Source organism: Sapajus apella, unplaced genomic scaffold (assembly GCF_009761245.1).
Source record: "Sapajus apella isolate SASKATOON/1434 unplaced genomic scaffold, GSC_monkey_1.0 scaffold30, whole genome shotgun sequence".
Lineage (NCBI taxonomy): Eukaryota > Metazoa > Chordata > Mammalia > Primates > Cebidae > Sapajus > Sapajus apella.
In genome coordinates this window covers 19,786,310-19,804,393 of record NW_022436970.1, presented here as the reverse complement: position 1 = coordinate 19,804,393, position 18,084 = coordinate 19,786,310, and the positions used below count along the sequence as shown (strand labels likewise).

The 18,084-nt window shown below is 36.4% G+C and overlaps 1 protein-coding gene across 6 annotated transcripts in view; it reads right to left on the bottom strand.

Moving 5' to 3' along the window:
• The window catches only part of ZNF407 (zinc finger protein 407), a 469,977-nt gene that overhangs the window by 418,264 nt on the left and 33,629 nt on the right, over positions 1–18,084 (bottom strand). For all 6 annotated transcript variants that reach the window (XR_004273633.1, XM_032293888.1, XM_032293890.1 and 3 more), the window contains exons 2-3: positions 13,297–18,036; positions 7,548–7,662 (exon numbers count right to left, since the gene is read on the bottom strand). Coding sequence is in view for 5 of the 6 variants with exons in the window: in XM_032293888.1 (XP_032149779.1) it covers positions 7,548–7,662; positions 13,297–17,983 (4,802 nt within the window). In the remaining variant the exon portion in view is untranslated. The remainder of the gene's footprint in view (positions 1–7,547; positions 7,663–13,296; positions 18,037–18,084) is intronic.

Genomic DNA, 18,084 nt, shown 5'->3' with positions numbered 1-18,084 from the left:
ATTGCATATGTCCTCTTAATTATTATTTGGAACTATACTGCATTAAGTTATATGGATCAGTTATCAACCTGTTTCATTACAATTATCCAAAATCAATAGCATCCTTAATTAAAATTACAAATAAATTCTCTTAAAGTAATTCTCCCGGACCAATTCCCAGGCCCCTTGATTCTGCAGCAGTAACTCACTTCCCGCCAGCCCTTCCACTTCGCTCTTCACTGCCTGTACATAGTGCAGAAAACTGGGAAGAAAGACAAGGGAAACAATGGGTGATGGAAAGCAGAGGGAAAGGCCAGCATTCAACACCTTAGCATGGCCCAGCTCTGTGGTCTGACCCCTGCCCACCTCACCCAATTGTCCCTGGAACTGTCCACCTGGCTTCACAATCCAGCTTCCAGCAGTCTTGACTGTCCCGTAGAGTTCATGCACATCCCACACTCCATGGCTGCTCCTGCTGCAACCCCTGCCTGGAATGGGCTGCCCCTGCTAATCTGCCTAACGCCCACTTACTGCAATTCAAATGTTACCAGCCCAAGGAAGTATTTTCTGAAGCAGCTAGGGAAACTTGGCATTTCTTGACCTTGGCTTTCTCCATTTGAGGCAGGTGTTGTTTTGAACTTTTTAACCCTAAAGGCTAACATGGTGCTGGCACATGCTGACATTCAGCAGATGTTTGTTTAACCCTCACTTTCCCAGTCAGTCACATACACTTTGGAGATGACCTGCAGTGCTCTTCCACATCTCTGTACTTCCCCTTGTGTTCCCTCTGCTAAAAACGTCCAAATGTACCTTGTGAACAGCCCCTCATCCTTTAAGATCCAACTCACAGATAACCTGCCTGCGCACAAAGACTTTCCTACTGCTCCTCAGCAGAACTCATCCTCCAATCCTTGTTTCCACCCAGCCTTGCTCCTATACCTAGAGTGGCTTCCGCGCCACAGGCGGCCTGGGTACCACCTTGTCACAGTGCCCACAAAAAGGAAAAACACAAGAATCTGCCAAATGAGAAATAACAAACAAATAATAAATCAGTGGTTATGCTTCCCTTCTATCTGCATTTCTCATGCCTCCTTCTCATCCAGTTCTTGCACAAAAGAAACAGCAAAAGTATCCACAAAGTAAAGGACTGTAAGAAACAGAACAGGGAGAGGGAGGTTAACAAGAGAAAAATTACGGAACAGGCAAGGACACCAGAAGAATGGCTAACCTTCTATATTCTGCTGCGGGGATCAGGAAGGTTAAAGAATCCTGAGACTCCAAAAGATTTTTTTTTTTTAAGAGACAGGGTCTCGCTCTGTTGCCCAGGCTGGAGTACAGTGGCGCCATCACAGCTCACTGTAGCCTCAAACGTCTGGGCTCAGAAGATATTCCTTCTACAGCCCCCCAAATAGCTGGAACAACAGATATGCACCACTATGCCCAGCTAATTAATCTTGTCTTTTATAAAGACAGGGTCTCCCTATGTCGCTCAAGCAGTAGTCTCACCTCGGCCTCCCAAAGTGCTGGGATTACAGGCATGAGCCACCACACCCAGCCATCACAATAGCATTTTAAAAATCACTAGGAAGCCACTTTAAATAAAAATAAAGAAGCAACGAGTTAAGTCACTAGAACATGATTGTTTCACTGGAAAAGACCTTAGAGACAGAAGCCAATGTTTTCAACTACACCAAGAAATAAGCATGTTTAGTTTATTTCTGTTTTGTTATAGGTTGATCATACTCATTGCACATAAAATAAACCTATGACCCCATTCTTCTGTGGCCAAAATTTTAAAAACCACTACACAGAAAAGGAAACCAGGATATACTGGACACAAGAGCTTGTCTTTCCCTGTGAGGAGGAGCTGCCGGTTTCCACTCTGCTGTCCTAACCCCACCCCAGAACCCTCCCAGCTTTACCAAACAATTCACTGGAAAATACACAAGGATGCTATCTGAGAAAACAAGTTTTATATGTGAATATTATAACCAAGATAGCTCTTAGGCTTTCCAATAATAAAGTCATTTGCATAGTTTTAAAAACTGTAAATGTTCATTCACTATGCAAAAGGTATCTCAAGGATTCTAACATCAGAGAAATACACAGATAATGTTAACTTTTTATTACTAACTGAGGAAGACAGCAATCATTACATAGCATTTTTAAAATTTCAAGCTAAAGACAAAAATGTTCAATAAAAAATATTAAAATATCATGTGGATAAAATATATAATGTACCATTTATAATGGGAGAGCATTTTAATGTTAATTTAAACATTTTTTACAAAACTGAGAGATGCTACACTTTATACTGTTACAAGCATAATTCATGCTACATTATAGAATAAATGTTTCCTAACTATATCTCTTTAACCAAAACAACCAGCTAAACCAAATACTTATTTTACTTGGATATATCTGTAGATATGATGGGTGTAACTAATTGTTCAGCTAAAAATGAAATTCCATGGTGCTTTTAATGATTTAGGTACACACAGCTTTAGTTCTCAGAAGAGACTAAAAATAGTGATTTTAATTTATTCCTGCTGCCTACAATTACCCACAACCATGTATTTTTAAATATTTCCAGCCTATAAAAATTACTAATTTTTGCCACTTGTGTTTATCTGCATTTAGACTTTGATTTGGATAAATTAAGCTCTCAAGTGTTCCTTGCTTTATGAAACTCTGCATGTTGTACACTTCAACACAAATAAATGACTTGTACCATTAGAGGTTTAAATAATGTAATGCATTTCATGCTCAGCCTGAAGCTGGATCCCAACAAAGTTGCTAATGCACGTAATGATTAAGTGTAACTCAAACACTAACTGTGTTGTTGAAAACATGACAGGCAATAATTTGGTCTATTATATTCTGCCATTTAATTGCCTAGTACAGACATTCTCTGACACGTTATGAAGCAATGATTTACAATTATTCAAGCTGCAAAGGTCAGAAAGTGACATTATAATCATCTACATAGAGATCCCTTCTAATGCACAAAAAGTAGGTAATGCCACACACACACACACACACACACACACACACACACACACACACACACAGAGTTTTACTGCATTGGTAACTTTCTATTTAAGGTTTCTTAAACCAACTAGAATAAACAGTTCATAAGCACATTAATATACAATTTTAAAATGTCTGGAATCTTTTCATGAAACCAGATGTGACAGATTTAGAAAATGCTCTTATTCTCTCCTGATTAAATTCTTTTCAACTATTTAACTCCACACACAAGAATCAAGATTAGACTCAGGGAAATCAATCAGCAAACAATGCAACTTCTATATCATGCACACTCAGGTCTATACTTCTGAATAATGGCATATCAAACTTAGTTACCATTTCTCAGGTTTGTTGAAATCACAGGCCAAATACTAGTTTTCTACAACTCTTTAAGAAAAAAAATTAATACTGCAAAACAAAAACAATAACCAAAGTAGATCAATTATATCCCTTTCATCTTAATGGGATGATACTATCTTTATACTTTTAGACATTTACCTCTTGCTATTATATAAATATGTTCACTTTGTAACCCTCAAGTAAACGGAATAAATTATCAACAAATAAAAGAGAGTGGGAAAAATTATTTAAAATAACACAAGTGGGAAATATAAAACAGAGAGGGGGAGGAGAGAGAGAGAGAGAGACAATATCAGAATATGAAAGTAAAGCACTGTGCAAGCAATTTTAAAAAAATGTAAATCTGGGCAAAAGCAGAAAATAAAAGTAGATGCTAGGAGAAAGTAGATAAGTTACATTAACACCATGCTTAGTGAAAACAACCTAGAGAGAAAAAGAAAATAAGTACAAATTAAAGTTAAGTCAGGAACAAAAACAGGTATTACAAAAATTAATGGAGAAATAAAGAAAAGGGACAGTTAAAAGGAAGAAAAGTGATCTACCATTACTAGTCGGATAATTTAAGTACATCACTAAAAACATTTTGAATATTAAGTTTCCCATCAGTAAAATGGGGATAATAAGCACAAGATAAACAATCCACAAAGCTATAGAAATCAACACGTGAGATAGAAGTTGATCAAAGCTATTTATTAAACCACAATGCAATGCATAAATACTATTTAGAGTACTAGGTATAATATTTTATACATACATAGAGAATAAAATAAATTTAAAATGATTTAACAAGACATGGTACCTAAAATAATTTTTAAAATCATTGTGATTTTTAAGTTTTTGACTACTGAAAAAAATAAAGATCATAGATGTAATAAAAATATGCATTTGGCCTATTTTTAAACACAGTTATTAAAAGTATTAACTATGAAAAAATAGGTATACTTTGTTATTTCTTACTTTCTCTCCCACTAACCCCTATGTCAGACTCATAACAGATTTTCAAGTTAACTATCCATCAAGTGCCTAAATATAAACATACCTACATTCTACAAAATTCCTCTCTCAATCACACTTGGATATTTTTAGTAATCAAGAAACTCTACTTTAAAAAAAAAAAAAAAAAAACGGCTCCCCCAAAAGTGAAAGTAAAATAAATGACTCTTACTTAAAATTATACATAACGTGTGCTAAAAACATGAAGTACAAAGCAATACATTTTTGAAATTTTTACCACCACATGAGCAGGTAAACCTTGAGTAAACAAAACTTAAAAGTCTGAATTCTTAATCTTAACTACTTAATAGAAATTAGACATCTAATACATTCAGTTTCTTTTGTCAAACTAACTTAAACCCAAGGTATACAGTAGCTAGATTTGCCAGTGGGGCAGGGCAAGAGAGGGGAATGATATCTTAAAAACGATCCTGAAGATTCAAAGAAAATCGATCTAGGTTCAGAGAAGTTATACAAAAGTTTAAAAGGCAGTTTTTGTTAAGGGTATTGCTAGTACACAACCCTAAAACTATGTGTTAGTGAGAAACACAAAACGTGTAGTTGATGAGCATCCAAAATCATCTAATAAAAAGATCAGAAAAAGGGGTCAGTTACAAATAATCTGAGACATTAATATTGAGCTCAATACTGTTTGCTGTTTCCATCAATTTCACCATAGTTTTTTTCAAGAAAATCAAGACGTTACTAAGAAAAAGAGTACAGTACTGTGAGTAATAATTTCACTTTAAAAATGTGACTGCCCAATTTTTTTATATTTTTAGTCAATCAAGACTATTTGGAAAATAACTCCTTATAACTCAAATAATGAAGAGCTCATTAAGAAAATTCTAAAAGACAAGACTAAGATATTAACTAGTAAAGAAAAGAAAACAGAATGCAGGACCTTCTGTTTGTGACAAAATTACAGTTAATGTTCCTGAAAGATCACTTTACCTTTTAAAGCATGATTTTGTAAAAGGTAAAATTTACAGCAATTAAAGCTAATGAAGAAATGCAGCATGAGCTGCTTATGTTCAGGAACTAATAGGTCCACTGAGCATTTCTAAGATTATTTAGCCATCAATGATAATGAATTGACTTTGTCAGTGATGTTAATGTACAAATACTCTCTAGTGCCAGTAATCTGATTACCAATCCTTGGACATTTTTGTTTTTCACTTTAATTTTTAACCTACACACTGCCCTATCCCTTTGAAACATATGAAATATGGATCAACCTATGATACTCTTTCTGTAACATTGAAGGGTACCTAATTCACTACCATTTTGTTTAAACTACATAGATCAATAAGGATTCTTAAGTTTACTGCAATTCAGAACTTTCAGCATCACTATTAAAATTATTGCTATGTAGCTTTTCAATCAAATTTCATTTAAAAGATAAAGGGAGCTATTATTTCCTAATCTGATGAAATTCAATGGCTGTCATAATTCTAAGAAATACAATTCTGGACTCTAGAATACTTGTTCTACATAGGCACACACACAGAGCTTTCTCTGATGGCAGTATAAAACTCAATGTATGTATAATTATTTACAATTCTGAATCTCTGGAATCAAATATATGAACTACTCATGCAATATTTCAGTTGTATGTGGCAAGCAGTTAGTAAGCAGGGTGTGCACTGCTCAAATCATACAACTAATGCCAATCAATTATGTATTCTTTTTGATAACAGCTACATTTGAAATTGTTTTGTGAAAAACTTTCTTCTTCTCTTTCTAGGGTTTAAGTAGCCCTAACTAAAAAATGAATGGAATTAGATCTCTATTGACAGAGTATGTGAAAATTGTTTACTTATTTCTCAGAAATGAGAGGAAAAACTGCTTACTGCCACCTAATAGCAAATTTTCACTGGAGTCAGGGCCTTTTATAACATGTATGGTAAAAACAATAAATGAGATAGCTTTTAAACTTCCAAGACCTAAAACAACTAAAATGAACCATTTGGCACTTCACCCTTGCAGCTAAAATCAGTAGTAACAAAACTCATTCTCCCGCTGATCTTCAGGGAGCTTTAGGGCCATCTTCATTTACTTTAGCTGCAAGTCACTGAACCATCAGTTCTGCCAATGAATATATCACCAACCATGGTTCATAAAACTGCTTGCCAAGGTACTTGCAAAACTATCCTAAGGGTCAAAACACGCAATTGCATCCTGCGATAAAGTGCACTGTCCAACAAATAACAGAACTTGTTTTTGACATAAAACATATTTACATGGTAGTCTCAATCAGCAGAAGCTTCTACTAAAAAAAAAAATAAACCTAATATGTGCACATTGCATAATTTAATTGAGCCTGTGTTATTTTGTGAATTAGCCATAAGAATTGCAAGTTTCTCGGGTTTCACATGAATAATTTTTATCTGATGCACTTATTAGTTAATTTCTCTAGCATAATAACATTAAAATATACTTTTAATCAGAAGTAGGGTATTAAAATGCACCTCTGAATGTCTTATGATATACCATAGATGTCATAGCCTTTTAAAACCTTTTAAACATTTCTGCTAAATTAATTAATTTTGCATTAAGGTGCCTTAGCACTTTCTATTAAATGCAACACATTTGAATGACAATTAAACATTGCATATGATTCTTCAGAAAGAACTGTTAACTAAGAAAGGAAATAAGTTTTGAAATAAAGTTACACAAAAATGCATAACAGTTTTCTTCAGCATCACCCCTGCAATAATTAGTAACCAGCCATCTGAAATTAAATCTTTTGTTGTTTTCCTTATAGAATATGTCCAATGGATCCAAAGAGCTATTAATGTGATAAAAATTAAAGAAGTACAGCAAAAGAAAAAAAAACATACATATACACTCCTAAAGCTATATTATGTATTTTTTTATGTCTTTAAATGGAATTTATAGTTCTCTCTGGCAATGTGAATGAACATCCTATAATTTAGTCAATTTACAGATTACAGGTTCAAATTGACCTTGTAGCCCATAAAATTGCTCATCTTCAGTACAGGATTAGAAGTGGGAGAAGAATGTCATAACTGTATTTAAGGAATTTACCATAACAATGGAAAGAAGGGTACGCATGCATAATTTTAGCCACTCTTACTCCTATTGGTTTTGAATTCCGAAACAAAGGCTATCTTGCACATGCTTCCTGGTTCATGCAGCAGAGATGGCTTCAATTTACTCACCCACAGACATGACACTTGTATTCCCTCATCCCAAGGTGCCTTTTCACATGGTTTCTGGCATCTCCAAGCTGAGCTGTTGCAAAATGGCATATCTTGCACTTGAATGGTTTTGATCCTGAGTAAATTTAACATAAATATGATTTGATTTTGAATACATCACTGATAGCTTAGAGAAGAGGACTAAATCTTAAATCACACCTTTAACCTAATTAAGAATTTCTGTACCCAAAATGGAATACTTGCATTCATTTGTAACTTGAATAGACCTGCCTCCATAATTATTTTACTCTGAAGACTTTAATGTTTCAGTGAGTCTTCCTAAGTTGCACTCACAATTCTAAGATTCAAAGTCAAATGTGAGACTGCTGCGCAGCACTAAGTAGATGAAATGTGCTAAATAATCTTAAATATTTTCTTACAATTCACAAAAATACATCTTAAAGTCACTCAACACTTCAAAGGGAACATTTTTAAAACACAAATGCACACAGAGCAGCTGATATTTTTAAAAGCATGTTTATCATCACATACATTTCTTGTAGCCATCTCCTTGTCTCCTCATATTTCTCCAGCTTTGAATTTACTTACGTTAACAATGGTATATTTCAGGTTTTTTTCTGACATTTATCGCAAATTATTCTCTGTGTTTTTCATAAGATAATTTATAAATATACAGTAGATAATTTTTATGCTTTTATGATCATTTTTATAGTCAAAAATCTATGACGATTCAACAAACTGAAAGAACTGACATTTTGTTTATTAACTTCAAGAACAAATATTTCAACACAAAAAGCATAGGAGCAACAAAATTTTTTAAATTATTTCATAAGGAAATAAGATTAAGCTATACTCAAAAATGAGAAAATAAGATTATTTCGAAGTCTACACACTTAGAGTCAGTAATAGATAAGACTGAAACTGAAACATATTAACAGATAATCAGTATCCACATTAATGAGAAACAACACTTTTAAGATATAAAATGTGTACACCATTTCCCAACTTTTTAACCACTACATCTTCAAATAAATAAATCATAATCGTAAAAACCAGTTTAAAATCAGTACAATATGTTACCAGATTTTTGGTATCATATTTAGTACTTACATGGTGAAATACTCCCACTACTAGAGTTAGATAGAACATGAAATATGTGAACTTTAATAAATATACAAAAAGAGCTCAAATTTAAAAAATTTTAATAAATCATATTTGATCAATGAACCTTTGTGCAGTGCCCTTGGAAAAAAAACCTTCCAAGAATACTTTGTTGAAATTGAAGCACTCAGTAAAAAATTTTAGTCTTAAATTTCAATTTAATTCCCAAAAGCTGACAAAAAAAGTGAAGCATTTAATTTTAATCTTCCAACAGAAATAAAAAAGTCAACAGTACTAAGCACAGGCAGACAAGGTTGAATATTTCACAGTTCAATGACAATGAAGCCAGATCTCTTAATACTTCCATTTCTGCTGTTAGAAGTAGATGTAAAATATATTTAGTACCTGAATGGTTATATCTAGTCAGGTTTATATGTTTAAATGTCAAAAGCAGGTTGAGACTGCGGCTTACAGCAATCACATTCTATCAGTCACATTAGAAACTACAGTTTATTTAAATGATTCTGATAAAACTAAGCCTATCACTACTTTGAACATTTCACTAAGACACAGAATTCTATAAAGGAACTTTTGAAAATGTGTGAAGAACCAATTTACCAATACTTTAAATGTAAATGCTCTAAAGATAACAGGGTAATTAGGACATTATTAAGTAACAATAATACCAGGACTCCAAACAAAGAAGATTATCCTCTCCCAAATTTGTATTACAATTTTGGTGAAGGATGTAAAAGGTCTCATGGGTTTGAGTTTTTTCACTTTGCTCACACAGCACCTGCCACGTGACTAGCTCCTCCTCCTGTGGCACAGATGCCACAGAGAAATGGACATGGGGTGTCTGGTGTGTTCAATTTACTGTATATGGCTCCTCTGTGGAAAACTCTAGTTTCTGCAGGTCTCAGTGATCACAACACAGTGTGTTGACAATACCTAAATGAGTTATTTTGTTGACTGCTTCACCCAGAATCACAGAGGCCTTGACTATTTTTTACATCTTATATTCAGAGTAGACTGTGTTAACATCTCCTTTCTGTGCCATAAAAATTCAAATACTAGCAGAGTATTTAATACTTCTCTGCATTTAAAAAAAAAAAAAAAAGACCCTTCTTTCTTTTTTCCCTAACTAATAATGTTTCCATTTTTAAGCTGGCTATGCACATTCCAAAATGAATGCAGGCATAGTGTTTATAAGACAAAATTGTAAAATCACAGATCTCTAAATATTTCTCTCAGGTACGCTTTGATTATTAAAAACCTACAATCTTATTTGCAATAGTTCCATTTCTTGGAACATCATTATCCTCGGTAGGTTTTTTTGGTCTTCATTTGGTCCATAAGGCTTTTTTGAAAGGGAAAAACTAAAGAGGCTCTCTATCTTTCTGGTGTCTTATTACTTTACCAAAATAATTTCAAAAATGTTAAAAACTAGGTCTTCACTCAGGCCTACAGGGACTCCTCAACCATCAGTCGTTACTAATCGCTATGTAGACATGAATGTGACATTTGCATTAAAGAGAAAATACCAAATGAAGGCCTTTAGATCTTAAAGGAATGAACGACATTGTATATTACCGATCATCTAACAAACAGAGCCATCATCCTACAATCCACCATTCAAACACTTCATTCATTCATTCATCTGCTCCTTCATTTATTCATTCATCAAGATACACCAAGAGCCAACTAAGTGTGAGACATAGATGAGGCAGTGAACACTGTGAAGTCTTTGTCACTGTGCTGAAAGTCTACAAATTAACTCTCCTACTCAGCTGTCTGTCCTCTGTCACGTATTGAACTGCAAACACTACCAGTCCTAACTTTAGAAATTTTTAGTGAAGTCACACACTACCTATCTCCCTGGAACATTTTGAGATGGCACTACTGACCAGAGCACTCTAAACATAAAATGCAGACAATCTGGTAGCTCAACAGTAGCCCATCTAACATGAAATAAAAGCTTTGACAGATCAATGCGGGAGAATTGAAAATGACATTTTTTAGGTCTACTAATGTAACATGAAAGGGAAGACTACCCATTCTAGTCATGTTGATTGCTTCATAGTAGCATGCACACAGGAAGACTCTAAGGATGCTTTTTCCTACAATGCTTGATAACCAAAACTCATTTATTTCTTATAGTGCTGTTTATATCATGCTAAGGATGGGAAGAAAAGGTTATATAAAACATATAGTAAATCACAAAATATGAAAACAGGGATTGGAACAGTAAGCTCTTTTCCAGTTAACCATTAATAACAGTCTCTGCAGGCCGGGTGCGGTGGCTCAAGCCTGTAATCCCAGCACTTTGGGAGGCCAAGGCAGGTGGATCATGAGGTCAAGAGATCGAGACCATCCTGGTCAACATGGTGAAACCCCGTCTCTACTAAAAATACAAAAAAAAAAAATTAGCTGGGCATGGTGGCGTGTGCCTGTAATCCCAGCTACTCAGGAGGCTGAGGCAGGAGAATTGCCTGAGCCCAGGAGGCGGAGGTTGCGGTGAGCCGAGATCGCGCCACTGCACTCCAGCCTGGGTAACAAGAGAGAAACTCCGTCCCAAAAAAAAAAAAAAAAAAAAAAAACAGTCTCTGCATTACTATTTTATGGACATAAGCAAAGTATCTGAAAAGTAATTCATTTTAAGATGCTCTAAGAAAAAAAGCTTGAATTAAACCTGGAGACCAATTTCCCCAAAAAAATGACTTGCAAAATTGAAATGGTAAACTTGTACTGTGTCCTCAGGAACAGGGCTCTTGGTAGTGTTTCAAAGCACAATAAAAATGTACTTCCTGATAAGACCAACACATGAAGTTTAAAAAAAAAAAAAAAATACGCTAACTTTTACTAAATGTTACAATCAATGATGTAACTTATATAAGTAGGGTTACTTTGTCACATATTGATAGTTACCTCACTTTCACATCCACATTAACTTGATTTTAAATGCAATTAATACATATAGTCAAGGAAGACTAATGGACTACATTCTGCACTTAACCTGGTGGACATTTTCAAATGGCACAAGTGACCAGTGCAAACCTATTTTGCATTGTAAACGACTAAATAAATCTTAATGGATTAAGAATGATCAGCTATCAACACACAAGGGAAATTAAGTGCTGAAATGCCTACATTGATTATTTTAAATTATTAGCCTTACTCTGTTCTTGAATTTGTATGCTTTTAGTGAGCTTTAACACATTTACAAGACTTATTGACTATAATTACAAGAGAATTCAAGTAATGGACACATCAATTATAAGCAACATGTCTTGACCAGACAGTTGCATAAAGAATTCTAAAAAGAGCTCCATTAGCATCTTCCTCTTAGTTTTATTCAGTTTTATCTGCCTTAAGAAGGCATATTAAGAAAGTACATATTTTCTGCGCATGTGAACAAGAGTTATTTCTAAAACTGTATCATTTCAGAAAGAAAGCTGCAACAAGGCACTGACAGAGATATTAACAATGCAAACAAATAAGCATTCAGGCTTATTCCCCAAAAATGGCTGCAGTGCATGGGAATATTTGGGATCAGAAGTACAATATCTGTATTTACCTAGATTAATCTTACGCAGGTTGCCCCTTTACTTCCTTCAACGAAAAACTTTTATCTATCTTTAATCACCCTAAACAAGTAATGACACTTCATAGTCTTTTGTCTTCTTCCTTGTAACCATGCACCAAGTATCAAAAACTGTACGAATTTAAAGTATAGCTTTAATAATAAGCCATTATTTAAAAGTACAGTAAAATAAACCTTACAGTTTTAATGAAAATATGTTCATTGAAATGTGAATTTATTATTCAAATCCACTCATAAATTCAACCATGGAGACAGAACTTGTCTAAGCAGAGCACAATGATTTAGAAAAGCTGTCTATTTAAAATAAAGAATGTATGGCAGGTTTATAGAAACAGTGCAGTGAATTTTTACATAAATTTAGAACAGTAGCTTATGCATTTTCCACCAAAAAAAATGTTTTTTAAAAAACTTTCCACCTAAAATTAAACATTAAAATGGAACACTAACTGTGACAGAGCACAGAGACTAAACCAGGTGCTACCTCCAGGAACACCAGATCCCCAGCACATGTTAACTTTGGAAAGTGGTGGCTAATTTTGATCCATGAAGGTAGAATCTTGTTGCCTGGAAGTTACACTTTTGGATATAAAATATCTAGTGATGAATATTTTTACATCCCTAATATCATAAGAAAAATCTGATTACTCCATTCCTTAAAAGTCACTTAACATGTCCTCTGAAATTACAAGGTACCACTTAATATATACTTTGAAAAACCAAATAATTGGTTTTTCAAATATTGCTCAGAAACAACTGAAAAGCTGCAACAGACAGCAGTTTTTAAAAGGCATCAGAGGGACTAGGCTTTTTAACAAAATTAAAAGAAATGTGTCAACTAACTTGCCTTTGAGATCACTAGGGCTTAATCACCCTTAAAAATGTTAAGTGTCAACAATGACTTATTACAGCCAAGCAGAGCAGCACATAGCAATGAAATGTGAGCCGGGTAGAGGCCAGTGAGCAGCTACAGGTAGGGCTGTGTATCTGGGTGGGAACAAATGGCTCCATGTCCTCACTGACTTGGCTTGCTGCAGAGCTACATACCTGTATGAGTGCGAATGTGTGCCAGGAAGGCCATCGAGTTGCTGCTTCGACACATCTTCCCGCAATACTTGCAGATATTTCCCTGGTTTTCCTCCCTCTCGCGGTTGATTTGCTCAGTGTCTTCCACTATGTATTTATTCACCTCCCGTAGCAATTCCTCATGCTGTCCTTTAATATGTAGAAATAAATTCTGTTCAGAATCAAAGGGCTCTGTGCACTTGACACATTTAAAGGTGGCCCCTCCCTCCGGAAGCTCTTCCACACTGGCCTGCTCATTTCTCATGTGGCCAGCACTAGCCAGATGCTGGTGAAGGTTGCTTTCGGTATAGAATGACTTTCCACAGAGTAAACAATGAAAGTGCTTCTCTTTTGTAGGATGCTTCATGGCTATGTGAACGTTCAGTCCACTCAGTCCATCTGCTAAGAAGCCACAATCATCACAGCGAATTCGTGTAGACTCACCCAGGGAACTGCCTTCAGATTTCTTTTTTTTCACACCTTGAGCACAGTCTTTCAAGGGCAGCTCACTAATTCTCACTCCGGTTGCTATCAGGCCCTCTTCGGACTGGTCTATCAACTCACCATCTTCTGGGTTCTTTATTCTTATTATGGAGGAGTCAAATCGGCCAAAACTGTACATGGCCTGCCCTTTATCATCAATACTAATTATAGTTTCATAGACATCATTACTTTCAACTGTGCTATCAGAAGCTGGGCCATCCTCCTCCAAAATAATTTCTGTTTCATGTTGGGAATTCATCAGAATTTCCTTATTCTCCAGAATGGGATCTTCTTGGACCCTTTTCAGGTCCTCCAAACCATGCCCACATGCAACTTTGTTCTGACCCCCACTCTCCAGATTTCCCTGTTCTTGGGTTATTCCTGTCACAACAGGAGGGGGACTTTCAGCCGAGAGCTCCCCAGTGAGCACTGCAGGACACAGGTGTCTGTGAGGAACGTCACCTTCACTGTCTCCTACGCTTCCTCCTTCACTCTCACAATGGATGCGTAGCTCACCTGCATCATTCAATAGCTCATGGTTTTTCTTTGCTGTCTCACAATTTAAAGCAGAACTTCCTGAATTTTCATTTTGAAATCTGCTTGGGGAGCCATGGTTCAAGGAAATAGTAAAGGACATCATCTCGTCGGGTTTCCTAACTTTATCCTTGACAGGGGCCTGTTGAAAAGTCTCACAAAAGGAATGGTCTTCATTGAAATTAGATTCTTCTTCAGTCTCAACTTCTACAGAGTCAGCAGCACAGAGCACTTTAGACATATCTAAATTAGTATTCTCATTTAAAATAGAGCAATCTGCAGCATTTCTAGATTTAAGAGTATCAGATGGTTGATCTGAAATTATTTGAAATTCCTCAGAATTTTGTTGATGCTCTTCTTCAGGCACAATGATGTTTTTGGACGTGTCTGCAGAACCTGCTTCCACATTAGCAGAGTTCAGGTAAGACTGCCTTTTCATTTTGTGTTTCTCTGTTGCCGCGTGTCTAGTCATCTCGCGACGAGTCACTGCGTAGTAATCGCATGCCATGCAATAAAACTCAAACTCTTTTGTATGTTTCCGTTTTACATGCAGCTCTAGAGAAGCAGAGGAGTGAGCATTAAACTCACAGTGCACACATTTATTCTCACCTGCGCCTGTAACATCTCTCTGGGAGTACACATCCCCCTGCTGGGCGATGTCCTCTGGCTCTAGAGATATTTGCTCCTTTTTATCAAGAAGATGCCTGTTAACTTCTCCATCTAGAGAATGAAATACATTTTCAACTTTGGCTTCAACTGAGTTTCCATGATCTGCCTTTTCTAAAACAGAGGCATGTGACTCAGCGGGTTTGTTAGCATGTTCATCTGACATGGTCATTGCTGAGCCAGCATTCTTTTTTCCGGCTTCAAGGCCACCCCCTTCAGGGCCAACAATGATATCTGAACTGTGTTTTCCACTTGCTTCTATTTCTACCCGTCCTTTATGTTTCTTGGTAGCACAATGACGTTCCATATCTCCCTTAGTTACAGTGTAATACTTACACACTTTGCATAAATAACTATACTGGTGACTGTGCTTTCGTCTAATGTGAACAGTCAAGTTTGTAATACTAGAGGCCAAAAGGCCACAGTGTGAACATGTCCGTGAGATGTTACCTTTAGGTCTCCCTCTCTTTGGAGTAGTGGTCAAAGCTAATTCATCATCTTTGGTGCTATCACCAGGCTGTGACAGTTCCTTAGGCATCAGCATGCCCTTTTCAAGATAGGAATGCTCTTGTAATTGCACACCTACATGGCCTTCAATCCTTCCATTTCCGGAAACATTAAACTCTTCTTTTTTATCATTTGCACCTATACATACCCTTTCAATACATTCTTCAAAGCTTAAGCCAATATTATTTTTCTTAGCATTTTCAAGATGCTTGCTTCTTTTAATGTGCTTCTCCATTCCTTCTTTGCTCAATGAATAAAGATTACAAGCTTTACAAAGAAAATGATAGTCCTGACCATGCCGAAGCTTTATATGTCTCGTGAGGACAGTAGAAGATCTTGTTTTATAAAAACACTTCTTACACTGAAACTGAGGCTTACTGGAATGCCTCACTTCATTACCATGGCTTACCCTGGACTTCACAGGTTCTTCCTGAGCCACTTTTCCTGAGTCATCCATAGACTCTTTTGCATTTTCTGATTCTAAAGTACTTAAAGGTAAAGTCTGTAAAACCAAATCACTGTTAGATGATTGCGAAGTCTTTGGTTGAACCAATGAACTAATATGCTTCTCAGTGGTTTTGTGTTCTTCCATGTCTTTTTCAGACAAAAAGAACAGATTACAAAGGGTGCAAAGAAAATCCATATTATGCTTTTCCTTCATGTGCTCTCTGAGATTTATTTCATCCAAGGATGTAAATGAACAGCACTGACAACTCAGGACAGAAGCAGTTTGCTGATGCTGGTGACTGTGCAAATGTTCATCTAAGTCCCTCTTTGATATACTAGAAAAGTCACAAATATGGCAGTAAAATTTCATCTCTCTGGCATGGCACCTTTTCACATGGATTTCCAAATCTGTCCTATTTATAGCGACTTGCCCACAGTCTGTACAAGCACACAATGTCTGAGGGTCAGAAGCTGGCTTCACCGTCAGGGAGTCCACCCTGGAGCCTGGAGGACAGGTGCTCCCCCGACCCTGCTCCACCTCCTGAGTTTCTGAGGTAGTCACGCACAGTCTCTGCACACTGCTGCTCGCTTCCGAGTGTTTCGGCACTGACTCTGTATCGTGTGTTTTCATCTGTGTTCTAAAGTGTTTCATAAACATCCTCTGAGTTTCATTTATGCCTCTTTTAATTCCTAAAAGATTAAACCTTTTCTTTGCCTGGCCCTTCAAGGTAAAAGCGCTGCTTCGTCGACGAAAGCTACTACCCAACACGAGAATATTTCGCTCGGGTCTTGTCCTCGAGGTTACACTGACACCGTGTGCTGCCTGCTGGGTATTTTTGGTAGATTCCGATTTCTCTAACAGACCCTCTGAGGTTACTAAGGTGTCTAGCTTTTTACTCTGGTTTTCAGGATTCTGAGCTATACCAAGGGAACTAACATTTTCTTCAATTATCTCTACTTCCTGTGATGAAGTATTTCTGGAAGGCATCATTTCAACAAGAAGCTCACTACTACTGCCACTTTGTTTAGAAATGCTTCCTGTCAAATCTGGAAATTTGCTTCCCACATTTCGTAATCCTTTTGAATCAGTATTTTTTGCTATTTGTTTAGAAGTTCTTGGCTTGGAGCGAACATTTTTTGTTGCCATTGTACATGGTTTTTTAGGAAAAGGCTGTTTTGTTAAGATCTGTACAAATCCTCCACGAGCAGCCAGATTTTGACGACGGAGATGTGTTTTGCCAAGATAATGTGCATTCAACAGGTTTTCTTCTACACACTGAAAACCACAAAGATCACAAGAAAAGATCTTCTGTGGCCCATGTGCTTGTTTGATATGCATATGTAGCGCTGAGCTGCTCTCTGCTTTGTGACTGCAGTGACAACAGGTATGTTCCTTAGACTGTTGCATGTGAGACTCAGCATGTTTTTCCAAATCAGAGCATGAAGAAAACAAATGCCCACAGGTGCTGCACTTGAGAACTGTATCTACATTCCCAATGGTACAACTAACATTAACTTCTTTCAGGGGGAAAGGAGATTCTCTTTCCAGATCAAGGGAAACCATTTCCTGAGCAGATGTTTGTTCAATGTCTGTTTTCAGAGAAACAACATCAATAGTGCTAACATCGCGAGAAGGGGAGAGGGCATTCGGGAGACATGTGCCTCCAACTGTGCAGTCACTCAGGGAGGCCTTCTTCCCTGCTGCATCTACTGCGATACCCTCTTCTGTGGCTGAGCTTTCAGAAGTTTCTAGTCTACAAACATCTTGCTTTCCAGATGTAAGGGGTTCTGCCTCATCTAATTTCCTACGTTTGGAAGCATGTTTATTATTGTCTTCTCCTATAACAACACTATCAAAGTTCGATGATTCTGAAAAACCTCTTTTGCTCGTAGAATTCTCAGGGAGATTTGCTATCACATCAGACACACGCCCATGATCTTCATTATGGGATGAAAGCTTTGTTAAGTCTTGTGCTTCTTTGTTTATCATTTCATCCTCGTCATTTTCGGGTTTATTCTCACTATCCATCATTAATAAAGTGCTGATGATGCCTCTATCTAAGGTGGCTCACTGGCACTCATAACCTGTGAAGTAAACAAACATGGTATTAAATCTTGAATATAAAGACATAC